General features: G+C 39.1%; 1 protein-coding gene across 1 annotated transcript in view; it reads right to left on the reverse strand.

Annotated features, from left to right (window-relative positions):
* Positions 1-24,787, reverse strand: part of LOC107041136 (roundabout homolog 2) — a 193,433-nt gene that overhangs the window by 74,365 nt on the left and 94,281 nt on the right. The window contains exon 2 of the mRNA XM_015261540.1: positions 359-667. Coding sequence (XP_015117026.1) covers positions 359-667 — 309 coding nt within the window. The remainder of the gene's footprint in view (positions 1-358; positions 668-24,787) is intronic.

Here is a 24,787-nt window from a genome sequence, read left to right on the forward strand (position 1 = left end):
CCCATAAACCGTAGGATACGCCGCCGATATGTCTGCATGGGACGTTCATTGCATTGAAAATCGGCTTGACATTTCGAATTTCAATAATTTATCGAGTTCGCGATTCACGGGTATGCATAATCGATTTACATCGGTGTATACCTCAATGGGTACGACCGAGGGAGAAGACGGAGCGTGAAAGCATGGAGTTTGGAGGCTAATGCGCGGTCTTTCCCCGTCGTGGACAACAATTTGTTTCCCCTCGGTTAGTTAGCAATAAAGTTGGTACACACGGCAGTGATGTTAAACCGCGTGTGGGCCATTGCAAGACGAGGATGTGTAATAATAGTGATAAAGGGGGAATTTAGTGAGTTCTTACCTGCTACGGTGAGGGTGGCATTTCTACTGCTAACACTGCCCGCCTGGTTCTTAGCAACACACCAATAAACTCCGCCGTCCTGCTCCTTTTTTCCATGCATCACACGTAGGAAGAAGAGGGATCCGGTTGGCAGTAGCACACGATGTGACTTGGCATCGCCCGGCGATGTTTGCACCGGCTCACCATCCTTATACCACTCTATCGTTGGCTCTGGTTTACCCTCTGCCTTGCAGTTCAGGGTGACTGGCTCGTTTTTTGCTACTGTTATGTCTGACGGATGTTCGGTTATTCGCGGCGAACGGAATTGACCTGCAATCAATTTTTAAATAAAGGGTTTAATAATGTTCGAGAATTGACAAGTGCACACACATTCTTTCATTTCAGACTGACATTAGTCTTTTGGTTTCTCTTCATGAATATCGCTTTTGTGGAGTTCTGTGCGAGAATACACTGTTGGAAATTTTTGGAAATTTAAGTTACAAATGCATTCGAATTTTCAATATTCGGAACTTGCATTCAATTTCAGACTAAATTGCTTATGGAATCCCTGATTCATCTTGGAAATTCAATAAAATAGAGTTTTTCATGATGAGAACGGAATAGATCTGCAATCAATTTTAAAATAAAGGGTTTAATAATGTTCGAGAATTGACAAGTGCACACATATTCTTTTATTTCAGACTGACATTAGCTCAAGTGAAGATAACCGAGAGGAGTATTGTTTACATGTTCATTCTCTCATTTTTCATTTAGATTTTCGGAATAATTATGAAGTCTTTTGGTTTCTCTTCATGAATGTCGCTTTTGTGGAGTTCTTTGCGATAATACACTGTTGGAAATTTTTGGAAATTTAAGTAACAAATGCATTCGAATTTTCAATATTCGGAACTTGCATTCAATTTCAGACTAAATTGCTTATGGAATTCCTGATTCATCTTGGAAATTCAATAAAATAGAGTTTTTCATGATGAGAACGGAATTGACCTGCAATCAATTTTAAAATAAAGGGTTTAATAATGTTCGAGAATTGACAAGTGCACACAAATTCTTTCATTTCAGACTGACATTAGCTCAAGTGAAGATAACCGAGAGGAGTATATTTTACATGTTCATTCTCTCATTTTTACATTTAGATTTTCGGAATAATTATGAAGTCTTTTGGTTTCTCTTCATGAATGTCGCTTTTGTGGAGTTCTTTGCGATAATACACTGTTGGAAATTTTTGGAAATTTAAGTAACAAATGCATTTGAATTTTCAATATTCGGAACTTGCATTCAATTTCAAACTAAATTGCTTATGGAATTCCTGATTCATCTTGGAATTTCAATAAAATAGAGTTTTTCATGATGAGAACGGAATCGATCTGCAATCAATTTTAAAATAAAGGGTTTAATAATGTTCGAGAATTGGCAAGTGCACACACATTCTTTCATTTCAGACTGACATTAGCTCAAGTGAAGATAACCGAGAGGAGTATATTTTACATGTTCATTCTCTCATTTTTACATTTAGATTTTCGGAATAATTATGAAGTCTTTTGGTTTCTCTTCATGAATGTCGCTTTTGTGGAGTTCTTTGCGATAATACACTGTCAGAAATTTTATGGAATTCCTGATTCATCTTGGAAATTCAATAAAGTTAAGTTTTTCATGATGCATGATCATTGAATTTTCGAAGACAATTAGGATTTTCACACCTATCGCGAAAATTAAGCATTACAATTCAGTAGCGAAGTGGTAAAACGGTTCAAGTCGATTTTGACTATTGGCCAGTTTTCAGTGAATATCTCGGAATCTAAGGAAGATAGCTAAATTTTTGTTAGGACCTTTTTTGTAGCACTCAACTTGCTCTAGAAAAAAGGTTATTACGAAAATTTCGTTACCTCCTTTGAATTCGGAGATATTCTTCAAGAACGCAACTGAGAGATAAGTCGACTTAAACCGCTTTACCACTTCGCTACTGAATTAATCGAATTTTCAAGAGATTGAAAAATCGGAAGAAAAGTTGCCTGATTTTCCACGATTTTAACTAATGTTCATTGTCGTATGAGCCTGAGAAATCAAATTTCATTGAATATTCAAGAAAATTCGCTGATTTAATCAATAACAAGATCCATGAAAATTCCACGTAAATGATCCGTTGTTAAAAATTTCAAGATATTTTCCTTGAAATTTCAAGAGTAACTTGCTAACACTATCTTCCATAGCTATCGAATAAATTTATGAATTGAATAAGCTGCCTCCTCACACTAAGCCTCCTAAAGATCCCATATATTTTATTAAAAAGCAGGTTGATCCATCGGTTTCAAGTTGGCAACACCACCGGATCGATCCTGCGGCGCATTCACGCACCTACAGTCCTAATGTTCCCAGTTCATGCGATGCCCTATACAACCCTCTGCTCAATCAAAACTTGCCAGACACGGAACCGTAACATTTCACAGCAATTACTTATACGTGTTGCAGCGGGTCTCCTCAAATTCCGTGTGGAAATAATAAATCAATTAAGTTTAATTATCAGGGATGAGGAAAAAAGGGATTACTCCACGATGAAACGGATCAAGCTGGGAGCGCGGGATGTATTACGTTTGTGAGAGGTTCTTTATATAACGGTTGGAGTTTATTCATCGCCGGAATGTTTGAGCGCGCGAAACGCGGTGGTCTATACCTTCCGCAATTGAAGCGCACCGGTGGTTATATTAAACTGAGGGAGAGGGTTGAAAATGTTGCGTGCGTACAGTCACACACGCAAACTGGCGAGGGAGGGGAGGGGGGGGGGGCTATATACGGTCTATGGCTTTGGGATGTAAGAGGCAGAAATGGGGGTGGTAGGCAAACACAGCCGTGTGGTTTCTCTCATTCCCTCCTCCCTGTGTGCGTCTCTGCGCAGGCATTGGTGGAAGCCTTCGCGGAAAGCCGCTACATACGTTGAATCAAAAGGACTTTGTAATCATATTTTATTCAGGGATATGCATAAAACATTGGTGCAGGGCATTCGTACGTTCGTTCGCGTCCACTTTTATTTGAAAGGGCGGAGGCATATTTTATCATTCGTTGCTTCAGCCTCTCGCTTCAACATTTTTCCTCCTCTATTTTTTTTCGAATCTCTCTTCACCCCTGTTTCGTTTTCTTCAAAACCGCGACATTTACGTTTCTCTTCCGGTTCTTCGTGCCATACTTCTTTCAACGGAGGATTCTCTACTCGCTTTTGTCTCACTTGTCATTTTTTCTTTTCGGCTTCACCGTCTCTCCCACTTCATCTACCCACAGTATGCAAATTACTCTCACGCGGGCCCACGAAATGAAAAATGAATCCTTCGCTACAGCTCCCTTAAGGTGTCTGGATGGGAATGTTTAAATCCGCTGGCAGCTATCACATTGCTGACTGAAATTTCGCAATTTCTTTAGTTCTTGTTTTGGCGAGTGTATTCCCGGTGTGAGACACATTCTAGGGGGAATGCGACTAGAAAAATGGATATGTGGAGCTCTAAAATCTATCATTCGTTGATTTAAAGAAATGAGCAGATTCTTGGATTCTTTAAAAATCATTTACTGACTCAGTGTTAAATTTTTTCGTGAAATTGTTTCTGGTAATTTTGGGGTTGAATCAACAGATTTTTTTTATGACTCAAAATATTTTTTTCCGAATGGAGGAAAATTTATTGAGTCGTTTCGTCATGATTTTTTGGGGATGTGTGAAATCCCCAGGTTGGCTTGATAATTAAAGGGAGGGGGTCGACTCTGTAGTCTCGTGATAAAGACATTAACGTTTGGATACGGGGAAAAACGAGGGAATGGGAGAACAAGAAATAAAGCGTCTGCGTGTGAAGCTGAATGCTGTTTGTTACAGGAGTCCCTCCTGATGATGCTTCAGGATACATTGATGAAAAAATGATTAGCGGGAAGAGGTGGAAGAGGCCGGTACAGCTGGGCTGATCTGTCTCGATGTACCCAACGATAACTTCCACCCCTGAGAACGATAAATCGTCCGGTTATCTTTGTTAGGCACGAGTCCTCTCCCTTCCTCCGTTTTTTTTTTCGAGTTCGACTCAATTGTATGCCACGCAAGGAGGGAAAATAGAGAGAGAGTCGAACAAAGACGTTATCTCTCATGATAAATAAAAACCAGTCTTTTTTCCTTTTTCGTGTCTTTTTGTCCATTGTTTGAGGCTCGTTACTGGCGTGAAAAATTCGGGATTGAGGATGCCTCAATCTGGCATTCTGTGTCCGTTTGAATGAAAAAAAAACGGGGTTTAGTCCGTTGTTATTGTTGCTATGCAAACAGTTCCTTTATTTTTCAATGAGACTGTTAGAATAAAATTAAATTTCCTGGACAGTTGACTACCAATTTTTAGGACAGTGATACTCAATGCGATTTAGGGGGAAAAAATAATGAAATTTCAGGTTTCACTGGAAATTCAGTAAAAATTTCAAAATTTTAAGGGGCATAAAGAGGAAAGTTCCTTAATTTATTTGAATTTCCAATCTAGTGACAGGTGGCATTGAATTTAAGAATATATTTATCAGAATGTTCTGGTTTTCTATTCATTTTCAGGGACAAATGGAGCGGAAATTTACAGTTCTGTTTGATTTTTCCACAAAATTTCAACTTTTCAATGACAAGATTTCCTGAAATTTCAGTGGGATTGGAGCACGATAAAATTTCTGGAATTTGGCACGAAAAATTCAAACAAAAATTTTTAACAGTGTGAGATAAGTAGATGTACTAGTTCACTGTTAGAAAATTAGACCTGAAATTTCAGGTGAAAAAACTTGAAATTTTTAACAACAATAAAGTAACATGAAATTTCTGTAGAATTCTTCATTGACAAATCAGTTAATTTCTTGAATATTCAAGTAATTCTCGATTTTCAGATCCATACGGCACTGAAAAGCCTTGATAATATATAAAATTGAGGCAATAACTTCTCTGAATTTTCAATCTATTCAAAATTCAATTATGTTTGATGTTCAATGTCCACGATGAATTTGAAAATTCAAGCTTTCATTGAAAAACCAATGGTTTTTTAATATGAAAAATCAAATTTCCTTGAATTTTCAAGATGAATGACAAATTTAGTGAACGTTTTCAATTGAAATTGAATTCAAACTCACAACCTTGGAAATCCAGATGACATTGTGACTGAAATTTCAAGAAATTTTTAACGGTGTTGCATTTCGTGAAATTGACCAATAACCAGCAATTTAGTTCAGAACCACTGAACTTCAATGGAAGTTGATACCTGACTAGTTTCATTTTTGCGGACACTACGTATACGTGATTGGTATTCCAAGTATCTGATCGCTCTTCGCGAGGGTATCAGGGTACGGAAATATCTCGAGAATCCATACAGTCGTTCGATATATCCCCCTGACTGAAGAAGGGATTTGATGGTATCTCATGGATAGCCAAGTATGCCGGGGATTACATATTCCACCGCGAATTCCCAAAATACACCGAAAACTATCAACTATGCAGATTTTTTTTTTAATATAGAATTCGAGGGCGCGCGTTCTCATTGGCTCACGGAGTTGCATCATAAAGTATAAGAGCAGAGAGTGGCTTTAAATCGTAAAAATTTGTCGGAGCAAGCAAAACCGCATATTTCGCATTATTTCTTCCACTCGTATTCTTCTTTTAGTGAACATTTGGACCAGTCAAGTCGTAGAATTGGTGAGTAGTTCTTTACGAGACCACTCAATGTGGGAGGACGCTCGGTACACTATATGAAAGTCAGACGACGGCGACGACTTCCTTCGCGAGCATATTGCTCTGTAAACTGGTGGAATACGAGGTTCAACGAAGAAAAGGAAAACGAGGGGGAAATAAAAAGGAACGAGGGAGATTCATAAGTATCTCTATTCTATATTTCCGGTTGAATTGACATGTCAACGTTGTTACTGCGAATTTTCCTTGAGACGACGGTAAATAACCGCACTAGGGAAAGGGAAATTAGTTTCTGAAATTGAGACATTTTTCTCCCCTTTTTCAACATGTTTTTGCCCCCAAATTTAAGGCCCGGCCCCTATTAGTATTCGCCACTTTTTTATTAATTGAGTCAATCAGTTAACAATAAGACACACTTTTGTGTGCAATCTCCTCACAAACTACTATCGGATTGAAAAGTATAGACCCCAAATCTATAATTTTCATGTTGACAAGTACATTTTGTGTCCTTGGGTGAAGTACCACATCCGCCGATCGAGTAGAAATGGTACTGGGAGGAAGTATTATCACTACTTACTGCCAGTACTTTTAGTACTTTTCACAAGTACCAAAGGTACTAGTAAAGAGTAATTTTTCAACTTCTCTCAAGTTCTTTTAGGACTTAATTTCAGTACTTCCAATTGATTACTCTATTGAAAAAAGTGAATATTATTACCAGATAGAATGGGTTTTCTTACGCATTTTTGTAAATAGAGATGTTCAGCAGAAGATATTTTGTAGGAAAAAATCAATAGATTGCGATTTTTATGGATGCTCTCGAGAATTATTGGTATACTTTCCAACCTACAAAATTTCAATTTTGTTGAGATTTTTATGTTTTATGTTGTCATCATTTAAAAGGCTTCGAAAAATTATTTTCCATTTCTTTTCAATTTTATTACTCACAAAACGGGAATTATTTGGATTTTTGAATTTCTAACGAAATTCAGTTTTTAGAAGAGGTAGAAAAACATTTTTGAGTTCTTATACTCAACTTATATTGAGTTTATTTGGTACTTTGGAAAAGAACCTGCCAGGTACTCAGTACAAGTAATTTTGTTACTTGTCCCAAGTAACGAAATACTTGTGACAAGTACTGAGGTACTTCTCACCAGTACACAAGTACTTGACGCATGATACTTGTATCAAGTTGTTTTGTAACTTCGAGGAAGTACAAAAATGAGCCTTTTCCCCAGAAACCCCTTGGTACTGGGTACAAGTACTTTTTCTACTGGTCAACAGTAATTTTTTTTGGGTGTAAAGAAAAAAATTGATATTAATGTTTAGTCTATACTTTCTAACTCGATAGTAGGATGTCTTGAAGACACTAATCTTTACAGTGCGAAGCCGAGTATCTTTCATAACCTGAGGAATGAACAGCTTCATTTTCCTAGACCCGGAATTCACACTGGGGATTCCGACAATTTATTTTCCATCCACATAGCCAAAGGAGACCAGAAAAACTCAGTGTACAACGTGTCTTACGTTCCAGCACGTAAGAATCCTTTCGCCCTGTCACTGATTTTGTATACCCGCTTCTCGAGGATTCGACACACGTAACGACACTGAGAAACCATGTCTAACACCACAGATCCAAAAAATCATTCGTCAATTATAAGTTTGGGATTTTCAACCGGGGGAGGTATTTTTCTGGACTGTTGACGAGCTGATGGGGTACCGAGTTGGGTTGGCGGCCTGTCCAAGATAATCCAACTTGTTGGTACTCACGCTGAATAAGTCAGTGAATTGCGGTGGATCGATGGCTCTCCTGCGATTAACGTAACTGCAGTCGAAATTTTCAGTGATGGCGTACACTTGTTATTCAGCGGTTTGGCACTTGTGGGACAAAATTGACACAATTTTCTGGACAGTTGACTAGTAATTTTCAATTCACCGGAAAAACGAATGTTTAAATGTCACACATCGTTTGTAGATATTTTCCAGACACTAAAAACCGTCTGAATAAAATGAAAATTTGTCTGAAGTTCAGACGAACAAGTGCCTAAACATCTTAATTCATGTTTGAAATTCAGAAAATTTTTCATTTTATTCAGACGTTTTCTAGTGTCTGAAAAATCAAAATTCACAAAAGGTGTGTGAAATTCAGACATTCGGTTTTGCTGCGCATGAGGGGTTAAAACATGAATATTCCATGATTTTCAATTCAACTGTTTCAATTCGTTACGGAATAATTGTTCAACAACAATTTTCCTATGAAATTTTTGCTTCTACGTGTTCTCTCAAAGCTAAGCCTCCTCTTCTCCCCTATTATTGCCCCCCCCAGGGCAATTAATTCATTACCACTCCTCATTAATATCCAAAATGAAAAAATCTGGATGCAAAAAAAAGTAGTCGTAATTTTTTTCCGCAGAATTTCTCCATTTTTGAACAAAACCAAAATACTAAACCAGAATTTTCAAGCAAACCAGTTTGGTGACAACAAAAAAACGCCTGAAGGTGGCCAGCTGTATAGGGCTCCAGTTTGCGGTAGTTATTATTCTCGGGCGTGAAAACCGGACTGACCCGTGAGGAGGAGCAGACAATGTACAGGAGTTTTCTTGTTGCCGCTGCTTACAAGCCAACATACGATTTACGGTGTTGCTCGTCATCGCATCCACGATCTATCCCCGCGTCGTTCATAAAATCCCGGGTTGTTAAGAAGTTGAAAAAAAAGGCCAGTGCGTACAGCAGAAACCCGGCCAATAAAATTCCATGTCCGTGTTGCTTCGAGAAATTGGATATCGCTTGAGAAGCCCAATGAGACAAGGAATCGATGGAGGAGATTGAATTTTTTCCTCCTCCTCTCTTGTTCAGAAATCACAGCGTCGTCTCAGCCCTCCTCGACTCCTCAATACCCCCACGACTTATTTATTCCGAATGGTCTGGGGAAAGGGACGAAGTTGAAAAAAGGAATAAGTTGGTGCTCCTCACGAATTTAAATGCGATCGTACGAAATCCAACGAAACGAGCGTGCACAATGGCACCAAGAGTTGGAAGCTTCCTGGAATCTATCCCAGGTTGCAGCAGCCAATTCCCCTATTTCCAAGTAGATCCACCCATACATGGATAAGTCCTTGAGATTCCAGAAATCTCCATCGGTGCCACGAGGAGAACGAGAGAAATGAGGTATCAAAATCCACTGGGCCCTTCACTCGAGAGTTCAGTTGATATTAATAGGGAACAAGCCGTGGAGAATTGAAAATTGCGAATGAAGAATGCACGTCAGAGCGAAAAATAAAGAATGAGGAGCAGAGAGTTCGCGTTATGATGGGAGTAAAAAGGATTTTGCGGGGAGGAATGAGCCCTGTGGGACAGGTTAATCGAGCCCACGATGGTCGCAGAACACATCAAGACATCACTTCTGGTCAAGCAAATTCAAAGATGTACATTCAACCGATGAAGAGGTACGCAGGCACGCAGCCGTACTCCATTTGCGAGTGAGTGGGTGGGGTTTACGAGGGTCCATGTCTCGGGTCTGTGGGTCTTCACGTCTGTCATTTTTAATCCAGAAATATTGAAATGCAGTCAACGCATCGTCAACGATAACAAAGGATGATTTTTAATCAGAATTATGAAGTAATTTCGGGGGAATTAGCGAGAGGATTGCTACAACCGAGGGAGTAACTTCACCTTTGCTGGAGTAAATTCACTCGTAAGACACAACTAACCTCAGGTATAACACGAATGAATCTCATCCTGGGGAATAATTGGAGGCACTATTGCACCTTTAGTTATTCATTTTCACAAATTCGATGAGTTATAATTCATCGATTACTCCAAAATATTTGAATTTTCATGAGCTGGAGTGTGATGAAAATATCGAAAAAATATGCTGGAAATTAACAAAAAAAATTCTGAGTCATGAAGATTTTAAATTATCTTCATGTTAAAAACTATGAAAGTCAATGGGTCCTTGGTCTCTACGTCTGTCATTTTTAATCAACGGTAACAAAGGATGATGTTTAATCAGAATTTCAAAGTATTGTCTGGTAAATTCTCTCGAGAATTGTTGCAACGAAGGGAATCACGTTTGCAGGAGTAAATTCACTCGTAAGAAACAACTAACCTCAGGTATAAAACGAATGAATCTCACCCTGTGGGAAACCATCGTCTCTATAAATGCACTTTGAGTTATTCATTGTCGCGAATTTGATGAGTTATAATTCATCGATTATTCCAGAATATTTGAATTTTCATGGACTAGAGTGTGATGAAAATATCTAAAAAGTGTACTGGAAATTAAAAAAACAAATCTGATAGTGATGAAGATTTAAAATTATCTTCATTTCAAAAACCATCAAACTCCTGGGTCTTTGCTCTCTACGTCTGTCATTTTTAATCAACGGTAACAAAGGATGATGTTTAATCAGAATTTCAAAGTATTGTCTGGTAAATTCTCTCGAGAATTGTTGCAACGAAGGGAATCACGTTTGCAGGAGTAAATTCACTCGTAAGAAACAACTAACCTCAGGTATAAAACGAATGAATCTCACCCTGTGGGAAACCATCGTCTCTATAAATGTACCTCGAGTCAACTGCACAAGGGAATAGACGAAGGCACACACCACGGATAGCTTAATTAAATATCTCAACTTGAATCAGACGAGGGGAGGAGCTAACGTAGAAGTCGATAAATATATTCGAGCGGTGCATACACTGTGCGCGTGTTACAGTCTGGAGCAAGACCCACCGCGGCTCTCTACCCTGTCGCTAATTAATAAGACTTTAACGGTAAGACGCCCGAGTGTACATGTCTGTCGTGCACGTCCGTTTTCCTCTGCCTCCGGTACAAGACATTTCGATGGCGACACGAGGACCATCACGCTGGTTAAATGTCGATATATACACTCGATGGGATGTATATTGGTTCATTCCGTCAATTACTGGCGGGTGGGTTTCGCCTCTTCAAAATTTCATTGACCCATTTTATAGCTCGTTAAGTGGAGATCACCATAAATCGACGGATTACGACGATTTTTCATGGCTGTGGGAAATGAGATGAGTGAGGGGAAATCATTAATTGAGAGCTATTGTGAATTCTTATTCAGTTTTTTGAACGGGAAACCGAGTGGTGTAATTGACACCGTTTAATTAACTCCAAAAGAGTATCACGTATTATTATATTGTTGGAAATTCCTTGAAATTTCAGTCACAATGTCATCTGAATTTTCAATGTTGTGACTTTGGTGCCTGAATTTTTGAAATTTTCAATGTTTTTCAGTGAATACTGAATATTCAAGAAATTAACTGATTCGTCAATGAAGAATTCTTCAAGTGAAATTGATTTTCACTTGAAATTTCAAGAGTAATTTTCTAACAGTGTACTCTTTTAATAATAAATGTTAATAATAAATTTTAGTAATTAATTAATTTTCACGAATTCGAGAAATTGTAATGAAGAAAAAAAATTCGCACATTGTGACCTATTGAGAAAAATGGATGCTCATCATCAGTATCATCTTTAATTCAAACAACCATTAAAGTAGACATCACCATAAATCTCCGGAGGTTGAGAATTTCTCAAGCCAAAAGAAATGAGAATCGCTCCCGTGAAAAATAATTAATTGAAAGCAATTGTGAATTCTTATCATGATTTTTTTTTTCTCCAGGGCAAACCAAGTGGTGTAATCGACCCTATCTCATTAACCCCTCAAGGATATCAGGAAGTAACGCATTTGTGATGTTCGAAAAAGTGCGCTCAAGCAAAAAGGAGTTTAGAGCGAATATTAATTGACGCAATTAAGCACACAGCCTGTCCCGAGTCAGAGTCCGTAGGAAAAGAGTAGGACAGCGAGAGGGTGAGGTGAGATGACGACAGTGGGGAAATTATCGTTCCTCTCAGTGAAATCCCAGGGGCGATTTACCTCCGCGAATCTCCTCAGTTTTTTCATCTTCTCTTTCCATAATTAGCTTAATGTATCTGCTCATTGACAGTGCACTTGCGAAGATCAGTGGCTTTAATTTATGAATGCCGTTGGAGTTTGTCGTGTTTTCGCCGTGTGATGGCAGTGCATTTTGTTTGCGTCTTATTTTTGATTTCACTCTTTATGCCGCAACGGAGAATTTATATCGCGACGGTTTTCGCATTTTTCTGACACTTTTATTTTTCACATACGCAGTATCCTGAGCTTCCACTAATTGCTCGAGTATTAATGCACCTCCTGTGGATTCAATGGCATGTAAACACGCTAATTATGGATCTAAGACAACTCTGGAGGGATCAAATGTTATTTATGGGGCTGTTTTCAATTTTATATGTCACATGTTGTGTAAATATTTCCAGAACTCAATCAGGTAATTCATGCAGTCACGGGGGAATAAATTCGCAGAGTGAATACTGATGTTGCCGATTCAATCAATTATTTTAATTGACGAAATGTAAATAAAACGAGGGAATGTTGCACGGGGCCCATCGATTATCGTTCAACAGGCGTATTTGGCTCATCCTGTGCTCTATTTCTCGGCTGATTGATACCTCCAGTATGAACACGTATGCGAAAAAAAGCTCGTCACGTTTATCTGTCCGCATCGACAATGAATTGATTGTTAATTCGAAAATTGGCCCATTAGGGGAGATTGCGGCTCCTTCCCATGGAGAGATGGAGAATCAGCGGAGTGGCTGGTCTCACTGGGGTGTCGCATGTCCCTATCCGAGGTGCATCGCTCAGGGGTGACCACATCTTTCAATATCACTCCTCCCATTCACATAACGTGCGCAACTTTTTCTTATCTCACATTTCTATCGGAATTAGTCCACCGGTTTTTCTAGTCCGATGGATCCAAGTGTGACTCACCCATATCCGTTAATGCGACAACACAACAAAGCCGTGATTCATTCGTAAGCTTTTCGAGGGACCGCAGTGCATTCACCCCTCGAAAATATTGGGCAAATAGCAATGGCAATGGAGGATTTGACAAGTGTTTCGATCCCTAATTATTATTTCAATAGAAAATGTTGTTTGAATTTTTTAAAGTTCAGTAGCGAAGCGGTAAACCGGGTCAAGTCGATTTTGACTATTGGCCAGTTTTGGACGAATATCTGGGAATCTAAAAGAGATAGAAAAATTTTTGTCATGATCTTTTTTGTAGAGCCACTTGAGGGTTATAAAAAAGGTTTTATGATAAATTTTGCTATCTCTTTTCGATTCCGAAATATTCATCAAAAACTGGCCAATTACCCCTTCACTACTGAATTATTTTATTTACACTTTTTAGAGCTTTTAAGGCCCGGGTGGAATATCTGTCGGAGGTTATCTCGATTGTTTAAAAACAATTCCATTTTCATAATGTAAAATATATCGCCATTTCCATTGGCGTTTACATCACGCAGTAGTTCTTAACAATTATGATTGTAAAATTTAAAAAAGTAAAAAAAAACTGAACATCTTCGTTTTTATTAAAAACATTCAAGAGTCTTTTTAATAAAAAAATAAGAAATAAGTCCGATATAGAGGAAATAGTGAATGGATAATTTATCGTGGTATTATTAATTTGCAATTGTCTCCCTATTGGATTTATTTCCCAATATTACTAAAAAACGGTGTTTGAAAATTTTCAGCTTTTTTTCAACGTTTTTTTGATTGTACAATCATAATTTTTGGAGACTCCAGGGCTGTATAAAACTGAATAGCAATTGGAGATAATTTCAGATTATCAAAATAAAAAAAACAACTAAGATCACGTTCGAAAGACAATCCACCCGCGCCTTAAATTATAATTTTTCCGTCAGAAGTGCTCAATCTTTAATTTTTCCCTTTCAATCTACAACAATCGATTTTTAAAAAATGCAGATAAGGAATTTCAATTTTTATATTGTTTATTTTATTGTAAATACGAAGGCGACGAATATTTTTGAGGAGAAGTTCATGTCCGTAAAAATCCAATTAGAAGTTAGCTCAGCTCTGAGCTATCCTTGAGGTTAAAACTAAAGAATACTCCAACACTTGAGAAAACTCAATAACCATCCCCGCACTTATTCCATCCCCCCATTATTCAATTAAAATTCTATCAATGAAATTAATATAACCCGGAATGTCTTATTCCAGCTGGCGATTTTTACAACCTCTCCATACCAGCATGCAATGAAACGCGAAAAACTCAGAGCGACGTGTCGGACGTTCATAAAAATTCATGGTTCAAGCCCTCGACACATAAATTATTTATATCCTACCGGTTCGAACGATTATACACCGGCTCCTGCCCATCGACTTGATTATTTCACGATTATATTTTCCACCCCCCGCTCCACCTCAGTCCAGCCCCGTGCCCCCTTAATTTTTTTTCTTTACCATCCACTTTATCAAGGATGATCCGTGACGAATCTATCGTGGCAATAACCAAGAACGACGTTGTAAAGTCGAATTCACCGTTTGATACTTAATTACCATATTGATTGGAAAACACGTCTCAAACTCAATGCACGTATGTACAATTTTGCGAACCTAAGTGCGGTAGCTANGGGGGGGGGGGGGGGATTTATACGATATTTTATCCGCACGTGAAATCAATATCGATCACGGACGTCAAGCTCTCGTGGTGGAGACTGCAATGAATAATTGTGGTGGATTTTTGGCGAGAAAAAAATTTTCACCGCCCGATGTTGTATCAAACTCTGGGCCTCGAATATTCATTACAAATAACCGGGTGATTGCCGCGGGCGAAGTGTGCATGTCGAAATATTGAAAGCCGGTGTTGTGCATTGTACAGGTTTCATTTGATGCCAGCGTTATTTGAGACGCGGCATTCAGCTGAAGAACTCAATGGCCAGTGCATTTGAAGGGTTTTCCATGTGATGAAAATGTTATCATGGGCCCGGGGATAATGATTAATAGCAGAGAACACAAATTCCGGAGGGTGGACATAGATACAAGGATTCTAGAATGACTTTGTTGAAATTAATTGTTATGGGGGAGGCTGGGGTAAAATAGACACTTTTGACGTTTTTTTAAAGGTTAATGACGGGTTGAAATGTTGATGGAATTTAGTAATTGTTTTTTTCAATACAAACAACAATTCTTTCCCTTTGTGATGAACTTAAACTGATCTCAATTAATAAATTTATTTCTGAGTTATGAATAATGTTAAAAAAGTGTCCATTTTACCCCACCCTCGCCTACTCTCAATGTTAATTTTATAAATTTTTTAAAAATAAAAATAGAAAGCAGAGATTTTTAGTCATTTTCATGGAATAATTGAACTGAAATTCGGTTTTCAGTCATTGCTGCACAAAATCGTCAAGTTTAAGTGATAAAATTGTCCTGAAATTTCAATACAACTGTCATTCGATGAAAATTTTCACGAAATGTACCAGAAATTTGAGCCAAAAATGTTCAACATTGCAGTTCGCTGGGGAATTAAATCCTGATTCATCAAAATTTATTCTCACTCACGCTGGAAACTGCTATTTAGATAACTGAATTACGAATGAATTATTAGCCTGCGGCATGTGCACAGGGTAAATGTATGTAATTCGATATCATCGATTCCTCTGTGCAAGCTTCGTAGGCACGCCTGCCATGTAAGCCTGACTGAGGCGCATTACTCGCGGTTTGATGTATCATTAGGTGCGTGATGGTTTACTCGAAAAGCCATTCCCTATGCACTTGTTCGTGATATTCACCGGGCACTAATTTGAATGAATAAAAAAATGTTGATTCTGCATATTTATTCATCTTCTAGATGTCAATGGAGCTTTTGGAGACGACAGAAATGTCGAAATAAAAAAATTGCTTTTCATTATTTATCGTTTTTTTCCTCTTTTAATTTGATTTTAATTTCATTTCCAGTTCTGTACGATTTTTCCGCGAAATTCTGAATTTTCAATGACAAGATTTCCCGAAATTTCAGTGGCACTTGAACACAATAAAAATTTACGGAATTTGGCACGGAAAATTCATCCAAAAATTTTCAACAATGTAATTAGAATGAAAAAAATCTTTATTAGTATTTTCGCGTAAATATTATCTCTGTTGCATCGGGTACTCTGATCCTATTTACGTTTTTTGGATGAAAATAGCAGGGGGGGCCGATTGAGGAAAAAAATTAATGGCAGACACAAAGGTTAATGCACTGAAAATTCCGGGAGCCAGACAGTGGCTTATAGTAGTCTGGCGGGCGGTTTAGCGGCCGTTGATTTAATTAACAATTGCCCTTGGCCTATGATACCCGTGATAGCACTTTTTAACGATTCCCGCTATTAATTTTTAGGGCACCGTGTGTGAATGCCATTAGGATGCGGAAGCTCTTTTTTTTCATAGAGACGATGATTCAGAGGATTTATGAACACGGCTTGATTATTTGCGAATGTATTTTTTTTATTCAACTTTATCGGTCCAGAATGATTGGCAGATGTGCTCGGAAATATTTCAATGCCGCCGTCGGCAAGAAATCGAGATAACAAGAGAGGGGCCTCGAAAATTTCCACCAACATCTGCTCATCTCTCGAATACTAACATCGGTAAAACGAGGCTACGATCGTATTTCGAATTTATCGGCGCAACCGGATATTACCATTGGGGTTATAAAATATTACATGGTTGTTTGCCCTAGAGCAACAGTTCAATTCAGGCTCTTGCACATCACTCGAAATTATTCGAAAAGAGACTGAGAGATTCAATACATCTCCTCGATATGTATTTTCATCAAAATTTTTTAACCATCAAATGGAGAATTAAAAAATATTATCCAGAGATTGCAATAACTCTTCTATTCGCGTTTGAAAATATCCCAAACTCGAGGTCTATAGAATTCCATGTATTTTCGATCCGCTTAAATCTCTTTCGATCCACGACCAAATCCCCGTATACAGTGGATATTTAATGCGTTCCACCGGTGCATCGGTTGTGGGTGTGTACAAGGTGTATGAAAAAGGAAAATAAAAAATAGAAATAATGAAATCATAAAAGAGATAAAATCTAGTGAGTCGATTCATGAAAACAACTGTTGTGTGCCATTAAAAACCCCTGGGCTTTTCGAAACTGGCGGCCGTTTTCCGTGAATAGGAATTTCATCGGGCAATGCTCAACGAGGCTTCAGCAGAAAAATTATTGCGTCTGAAATTAACAGACTTTTGCTCCCTTTTTAGGACACTTAAAATTCATTTTTTAAAATTAATGTCTTGAATTGAGACGTCTTGAAGACTAGTTTTCCCTCTGCACTTAAAAATTTCTTCAAATTTCAGTCACAACGCCATCTGAATTTTCAATGTTGTGAGATTAAATTCAATTTCAACTGTAAGCGTTCACTAAATTTCTCATTCATCTGGAAAATTCAAGGAAATTGAACATCACATACAATTCAATTTTCAAAATTAACAATTAATATTATTAATAATATTAATAATGAAATGGATAATAATATTATTATTAATAATATTAATAGTATTAATAATATAATAGTATTAATAATAATTGCACATGATGTTCAATTTTTTGAATTGAACATCACATCCAATTGAATTTTTAACAGATTGAGAATTCAGAAAACTTTTGCTTGAATTTCTAAAATTTTCAAGGTTTTTTAGTGGCGTATGGACCTGAAAATCGAGAATTACTTGAATGGTCAACAAATTAACTTGTTCGTCAATAAAAAAATGTACAAAAATTTCATGTAACTTTGTCGTTGCTAAAAATTTCAAGCTTTTCCAATTGAAATTTCAGAGTAATTTTCTAACAGTATGTTGATGGAACCTGATAAAATTTCTAGTTGAGCTAAAATTACAGTATCGAAAATGTTGGGAGCAATCATACCCGAGACAGCCCACAGCCAAACGCGATACCCCATGAATCTTATTTTTTTTTTCCAGTGAAATGATACTCCCACCCTGCCCGCCATTTTTGGTCTGATTTTGATTCATGCCGAGTGCATCATTTAGGCTGCATTACGTAGCGATAAATTTTGGCGTGTGCTCTGATCGTTATTTCGCGGGGCTATAAATATGTCCCGGGAGCGCCCCAATGAAGCCGATCTACTGGTTGGGAATCGCGTAGGTATATCCCGATTGGTGAAGAGGTCGGGTATTTATCTCTCTCCTTATTTTTTCAATGCGATTACTCGTGGATCGGTAGGCGAAGTTGCGGGGAACTAGTTCAACCGGTGATATTCAGATCACGAAGAAGGCAGCTTCGGGGAAGATGAAGCGATGAATTGCACGTCCGGTTTTTATCCGCGCGAGTCGTCAATGCGTGGCTCAACCAGGGACACTGGATCGACCATAAATTTTCCACTAGCGATAAATATGATCGGGCAATAATTTACATCGCGTTATAAAGATACATTTGTACCGATTGAGTTGTCGATTTTTTTTTTCACTTCCGATAACCCAGCGGAGGGGTATATGCTTTCGACAAGAGTTAACCTAGTTTCCAATTGCCTTTTTACGGACATAAATCTGTGAGAATCGGTATTAAAAGAAAAATAGTTGAATGAAGCCTAAAAAATTGAAAACTAAAAACTTGTGATGTCGCGAGACGCGAGAGAAGCGAGCCGAGACGAGACAAACGAGACAAAAGAGACGAGACGAGATAAATGAGACAAACGAGACAAACGAGACAAGAGACATGACGAGACGAGAAGAGTCATTCGAGACAATGACAGAAACGAGACGAGACGAGACAAGACAAACGAGACAAACTAGAAAAACGAGACGAGACGAGACAAACGAGACAAATGAGACAAATGAGACAAACGAGACGAGAGACATGACGAGATGAGACGAGAAGAGTCATTCGAGACAATGACAGAAACGAGACGAGACGCGACGAGACAAGAATTTGTCTCGCATTTCAATACGAGACGAGACGAGAAGATGCAGTTGTCGACTGAGTCATCTAAACCGAAAAAGAACAGTTTTTATATTTTTTCCTCACTAAATTACGGAAAAAGTACCGAGAAAATTGTGCATTTAATCGTCGACTGTGATCTTAAACCCCCGCCATAAATTAATAAATTTACCAACACCTTAATTCCAATGATGGTGTTAAGCACCCGTTCCAACAGGATAATCATTCCTCAGTGATGTTTACAATCCTCATGAAACACACCGCGATAAGCAATAGTAATTTGAGGGCCCGACGGACGCCACGTCGTTGGATATTGCGATAATTGTTGGGTACAGAAATCGTTGGGGCCCCCTGCAATATACGCATTTGATAGTTAATTTCCCTCGTGGTGGCGATTATCATGCCCGCTCGTTACGCACCATGCAAAGCCCGAGTACGTTACGGCTTTCGGCAGTAGCTTCGTTGTTTACACCCGCAGTTACACGTTAAGTTACATTACGAGCTATCGTTGCGGCACTCGTGAATTCCATTCTCCGTCTCTATCCGCGCCTCTCCGTTTCAATCTCTGTATGAGTGGAGGAAATTCGCTGGTGTGCACCGGCAAACTGTGTGTTCATCAGGAGATGTACATTATGTATTGGTTAATACTAATGGCAGGGCCCTTGGTAACACTTTAATGCGATAGTTGGTGGGGGGCGGGGGGGAGGAGGAACTGTTGTAATATGGTTTATCGAATTGGTGTTACTGGGTGCCAGTAATTTTGGTTTTGCCCGATGCACCGATATATTTGAATAGTACCGCCAGTTCCCGCTGAGGTGGGGGGAGCTTGGCTCCCGGCGGAGTTCCATTTCCTGGACAAATTCATGACGGATGATTTGATTTGAGTTTTAATTAGTTCGATTGTAATTCACCGCTGGAGGACTCAATTAAATTGTAGGGAAGTCCATGTTTCCTACAAGTAGTCTCTTTATGATTGTTTTATTCATTTATTTATTATTCATTGAGAAAGGTTGAACTGTTGAAAATTTGTGTCTGAAATTTCAAGGAATTTCGTCATTGAAAACTCAGAATTTCAGGGAAAAATCAAAGAGAACTGTCAATTTCAGTTCCACTTTTCCCTGAAAATAAATAGAAAAATAGAAAGTTCTGGTAAATATATTCTTGAATTTTCAGGACAGTGACACTGAATGCGATTTAGGGGGGAAGAATCATGAAATTTCAGATTTCATTTAAAATTCAATGTAATTTGGCACTGAATATTCATATTAGACTGAAAATTAAAATAAATTAAGGAATTCTCGTCGTTATGCAGCTTAAAATCCTGCAATTTTTCTGAATTATCAGTGAAACCTCAAATTTCATGATTTTGTTCCCAGAATTAGTGATTAACTGCCCATGAAATTTCATTTTTTTTTCTAACAATGTACAGCTGAATATTTTTTGATAATGAGGGGAAAAAAAGATCTTGAGACCTTGAAACATTCCCAACTCCAGCCCAAGCTTGGGGAAATGAGTTGCTGAAAAATATTTCACCTTTTTCTTAATTATCATCACCATAATGATCATAATCAACGTAAAAGCTTCCATTTTACAATATGGAGAATATCTGAGAGAAAATAAGAGAAAAGGATTAGAATTACCTAGCACTTGGCGATGGTAAAGACCTCTTCACAAGGTCTACACTTACGAACGATTTCTGGAAAATTACAAGCGTTCAATGAACGAGCCACTCTTGCCCCCCCCCCCCCCCCCCCCCCCCCCCCCCCCCCCCCCCCCCCCCCCCNCACAAGTGGCGTGGGGTGCTGCGTGCATGGGTTCAGAGCCACTGGTTCCCACGTACGTGGTAGCATGTGTGAATATCTGTATGAGGATCATTTGAGATGACTGGAATTTCGTGTGAGAGTTTGTTTAATGCCCCGATGATAAGCATCAATTACCAGGGGCGCCTGATTGTTGACGGATGGTAAAGCTGTGGGGTCAAGCGACCTGATCCCCCGAGGATTATCAGGCTGCGGGTGTAATTGTGAAACGTGAATCTCCGAATGCTGACGAAAAAAGTTTTTGGTGAAAAAGTCTCGAGTGCCTGGAGAAAGCTTAAAAATCTCGGGGAGCAGGAAGAGCTCTGGAAAGTAAGAGGTGTTTGCTCGATGGGCGGCTGCATGTCGTCTGAGAGCTGAAGGAAGAGCGAGACAGAGGATTCGAGTGAGGGGCTCACTGGGCTAGGGTAAAGTGGTTGCTTGGCAAGTTGAAGGTAACGGTCACCGTGAACACACTCACCCTCTCGTAGATCTTTTTTCTTTTCCACGAGGAGGGCTGAACGAAGAGAAAAAATGAGGGATAGGAAAGGGCAACCCCCGGAGATTTTACCTTCGCTTCCGCTGACAGCGGTAAGTGACGTCCAGACGGAGGCACGACGTTTATACACACTGAAAGGGATATTTGCGGTGAAGGAAAAAAACCGTCCATTAAACTTTACCACAGGTCAAACAAGAGCTTCAATAAAAAATGTACTGTCTGCGTAATGGTGAAGATGGGTGGAGAGTGATGGAGAGAAATGAGGCTTTTTGTGGCCTGTGAAATAGGCCCGGGATTAGAGACACTGAGTGTCAAGTTCACGGTCAATCCTCCTGACGCGTCCACTCGGTCTTTTTGATACCGTAATTTGATGCAGGAGAAATGATCTGAGCCAGATGCCGACCGCGACAAATAAGGCGCCTCGCGAATCTGCTCCACTTTTTGAGGGTCTAAAACTCGCTCCGGGGGAGGGGTCAACTAACCTCGAGAATTCCACGGCCTCTGGAATAACAATAACATGTCCTTCTTCTCTCGACATTTATGAAACTTATTAATGCAAATCAGAATCAAGCAATTTAATTTATGCTGATGAGACAGGAATTACATTTTGTTCCCCGATGCACGTGTGACTCGTTAACTAAAAGCGCTGGCGCATGTAACCACTGTAGTTCACTAAAAGTTACCGCAGGTCAAACTATCCTAACAACCAACTTCCACCGTTGGTCGTATAAAAAAATCCATGACTCGGATATCGGCCCCCGCGGTCCTTCGTCGTTCGTTCGTGAAATCGCCAACTCTAAGTGAAACCACGGGTTTCTGTATTGGTTTTCCTTCTCTTTCAGGGTCTGTTTCATTTTGCCCCCCCCCCCCTCTCTCTCTCGGGAAATGTTCTCCATTGATGTCCGTGAAAAATACTTTCGAGCAATTAGTCATGTTTATTAATAGTAATTTCACCACAATTTGGAAGAGAGGAGTGAAACGTGAGGAGAATTTCCCGAGAAGGTTGAGCGAAAGAACTCTGGCAAACTTTATAACCGAAAAAAAGATGAGTCTAGAGATTATCTACTGTCTCCTGTATGAAAACCCACGCTGTGTGGTCCATAAATGTTTTTTTTCCCTCAAACTTTCAACGAAAATAGAAGAGAACGCCGCGGAAATGGGGGACAAGACAAGGGGGAAAGACCTATCTGTCTATACAGACAGTAACTTTTTGACTCAAGCCTTTTCACTTTGACATTTTCTCGATTCATACTACGGTATTAACACACACATTTGTATTCCATTACTGAACCCGGTGGATTGTATAACTGGTGAGGGTAAGTCCAACACAGCAGTGAATTGCTTTATAAATGTCCCTGTGTTGAAAGGGAGTCGGTGATTTTGTTATACTCCTCTTTGAGTTTGTTCCGTGGGCTCTCTGTTCCCTACCGCATGCCTGGGTTTAATTAATAATGCCGTCCTGCTGACAATGTTTGACCACTAATTACAGGGACACTGCGAAGACGTGGAAGGTTCTTAACCAGAGGGGACAATCCGCTTCGGTACATCTGAAAATTAATGGTTACGTTCGGAGTGTTTCTAGCAATATTCAATACAGTGCAGAAACTAGTGACGTTTAGTGATGCCGCGAGACGCGAGGGAAAGGAGACGAGAGGAGACAAACAAGACGAGATGAGACGAGACGAGACAAGACGAGACAAGACGAGACAAGACGAGACGAGACAAGACGGGACGGGACGGGACAAGACGAGACGGGACAAGACAAGACAAGACAAGACGAGACGAGACAAACGAGACGAGATAAATGAGACAAAGAGAGATAAGACAAAACGAGACAAACGTGACGAAACGAGACAAGACGAAATGGGACAAATGAGACGAGATAAACGAGACGAAGCGAGACAAGACAAAACGAGACAAACGAGAAGAAACGAGACAAGACGAGACAAGACGAGACGAGGCCAGACGTGAGAAGAAATTGCTCTCGTATTTCGATACGAGATGAGACAAGAGAATGGTTTCCTCACAACGAGACGAGACTAGAAAATGCATTTTCTCTCTCGTCTCGCAACATCACTGGTGATATTAGACACCAAAAATGTGTCTCATCAACTAACTTACACATTCCATCAGATTTTTTCATCGCCAAAAATTCCTTTATCCTCATTTAGACCAAGAAAAATGACTCAAGTTTAAGGACAAAGTGTGTTACTTTCAGACCCTACTTTTTCTAGCGCATTGAGAATCTTCTCCCGCGTTTGAGTGACAGCACAATGCCCAATTCAATCGAAAAGAAACCATCCAATTGCTGGAAGAGCATTACTACCGCAGCCTTGTAAAGGCTTGGCCAATTGTTTCAATTGCTCCGAGCTCTATGATCAATCGTCGGCAAATTCGGGCTCCATGTCAAATTGAATTTACCTGGACTGTGATATGGATGGACTACCCAGTCAGAATTTCAAATGGAATAAATATTTATAAAGCCCGTTGGAGCGAGTTCTCAAGACAAGTTCCACTTTTTGCAGCGCTCGGAGGCCCGTATCGAATTATAATCCATCAAAAAATCTCCCAGTGGGCCCTCCCTGTCACACATTCCTGGGCTGCGCGCGTTCTGGACCGATATCACTAAGTTTTTTGCAATTAGGTTTTTAATCGCTCGATGAAAAAGAGGGAGCCAAGTAGCATCTGGGGAAATACGTGTGAACACGTTGCGAAGGGAGTATCGATGTCCATGAGAAAGAACGCAGTGTTCAACAAGGTTGAGGGGCGGTGGGAAGTGATGTGGTCAGTTATGGAGAAGGGAGGATAATTCATTCATGACCGGTGCATCCCGGAGGGCTGCTCCGACAATACCCGTTTAATTAATCAAGATATGCATGACGAGAAACTGGCTAGGCATGTGGAGTCTGGTAATGGCGGTCTTTTTTGTGGTGGGAGAATGTTGAAACAATGGGCTTTGGGGGGAGAGCCTTCGACGACAACAAATGCATTGATGTCTGAATTCAAGATGTCCTTGAGACGACTGTTCTTAAATCCTCATGACTCAGATGTGATGGATTCATTAATTTTTCTACGGATTTATCAACTCGATAGTTACACTGTTAGAATTTTATTGAAATTTCAGTCACAATGTCATCTGAATTTTTAATGTTGTGAGATTGAATTTTATTTTAAATGAAAACGTTCACTAAATTTCTTATTCATCTTCACGGAACTGTCACGGAATTTTTTCCAGAGCGTTCCGTAATTTTTATCTGAATCTCCTGCGAAAAATTACGATACCGTCACTTAAATTGTCTGAGTCGATTCCGTAATCGGTGAGTGAATCGTGAGTTGCGTAATTTTTACTGAACATTTCTCTCCGTGTTGAAAATTCAAGAAAATTGGGTTTTTCATGCTAAAGAATCATTGATTTTTTAATGAAAGCTTGAATTTCCAAATTCATCGTGAAAATTGAACCTCACATACAATACAATTCTCAATAGATTGAAAATTCAGAGAAGTTATTGCCTGAATTTTAAAAATTTTCAAGGTTTCAAGAAACTAACGGATTCGTCAATGAAGAACTCTACAAAAATTTCATGTAACTTTGTCGTTGTTAAAAACATCAAGCTTTTTCACTTGAAATTTCAAGAATAATTCCTCAAC

This window comes from Diachasma alloeum, unplaced genomic scaffold (assembly GCF_001412515.2).
Source record: "Diachasma alloeum isolate Michigan unplaced genomic scaffold, Dall2.0 Dall_scaffold_00358, whole genome shotgun sequence".
NCBI classification, from domain to species: Eukaryota; Metazoa; Arthropoda; class Insecta; order Hymenoptera; family Braconidae; genus Diachasma; species Diachasma alloeum.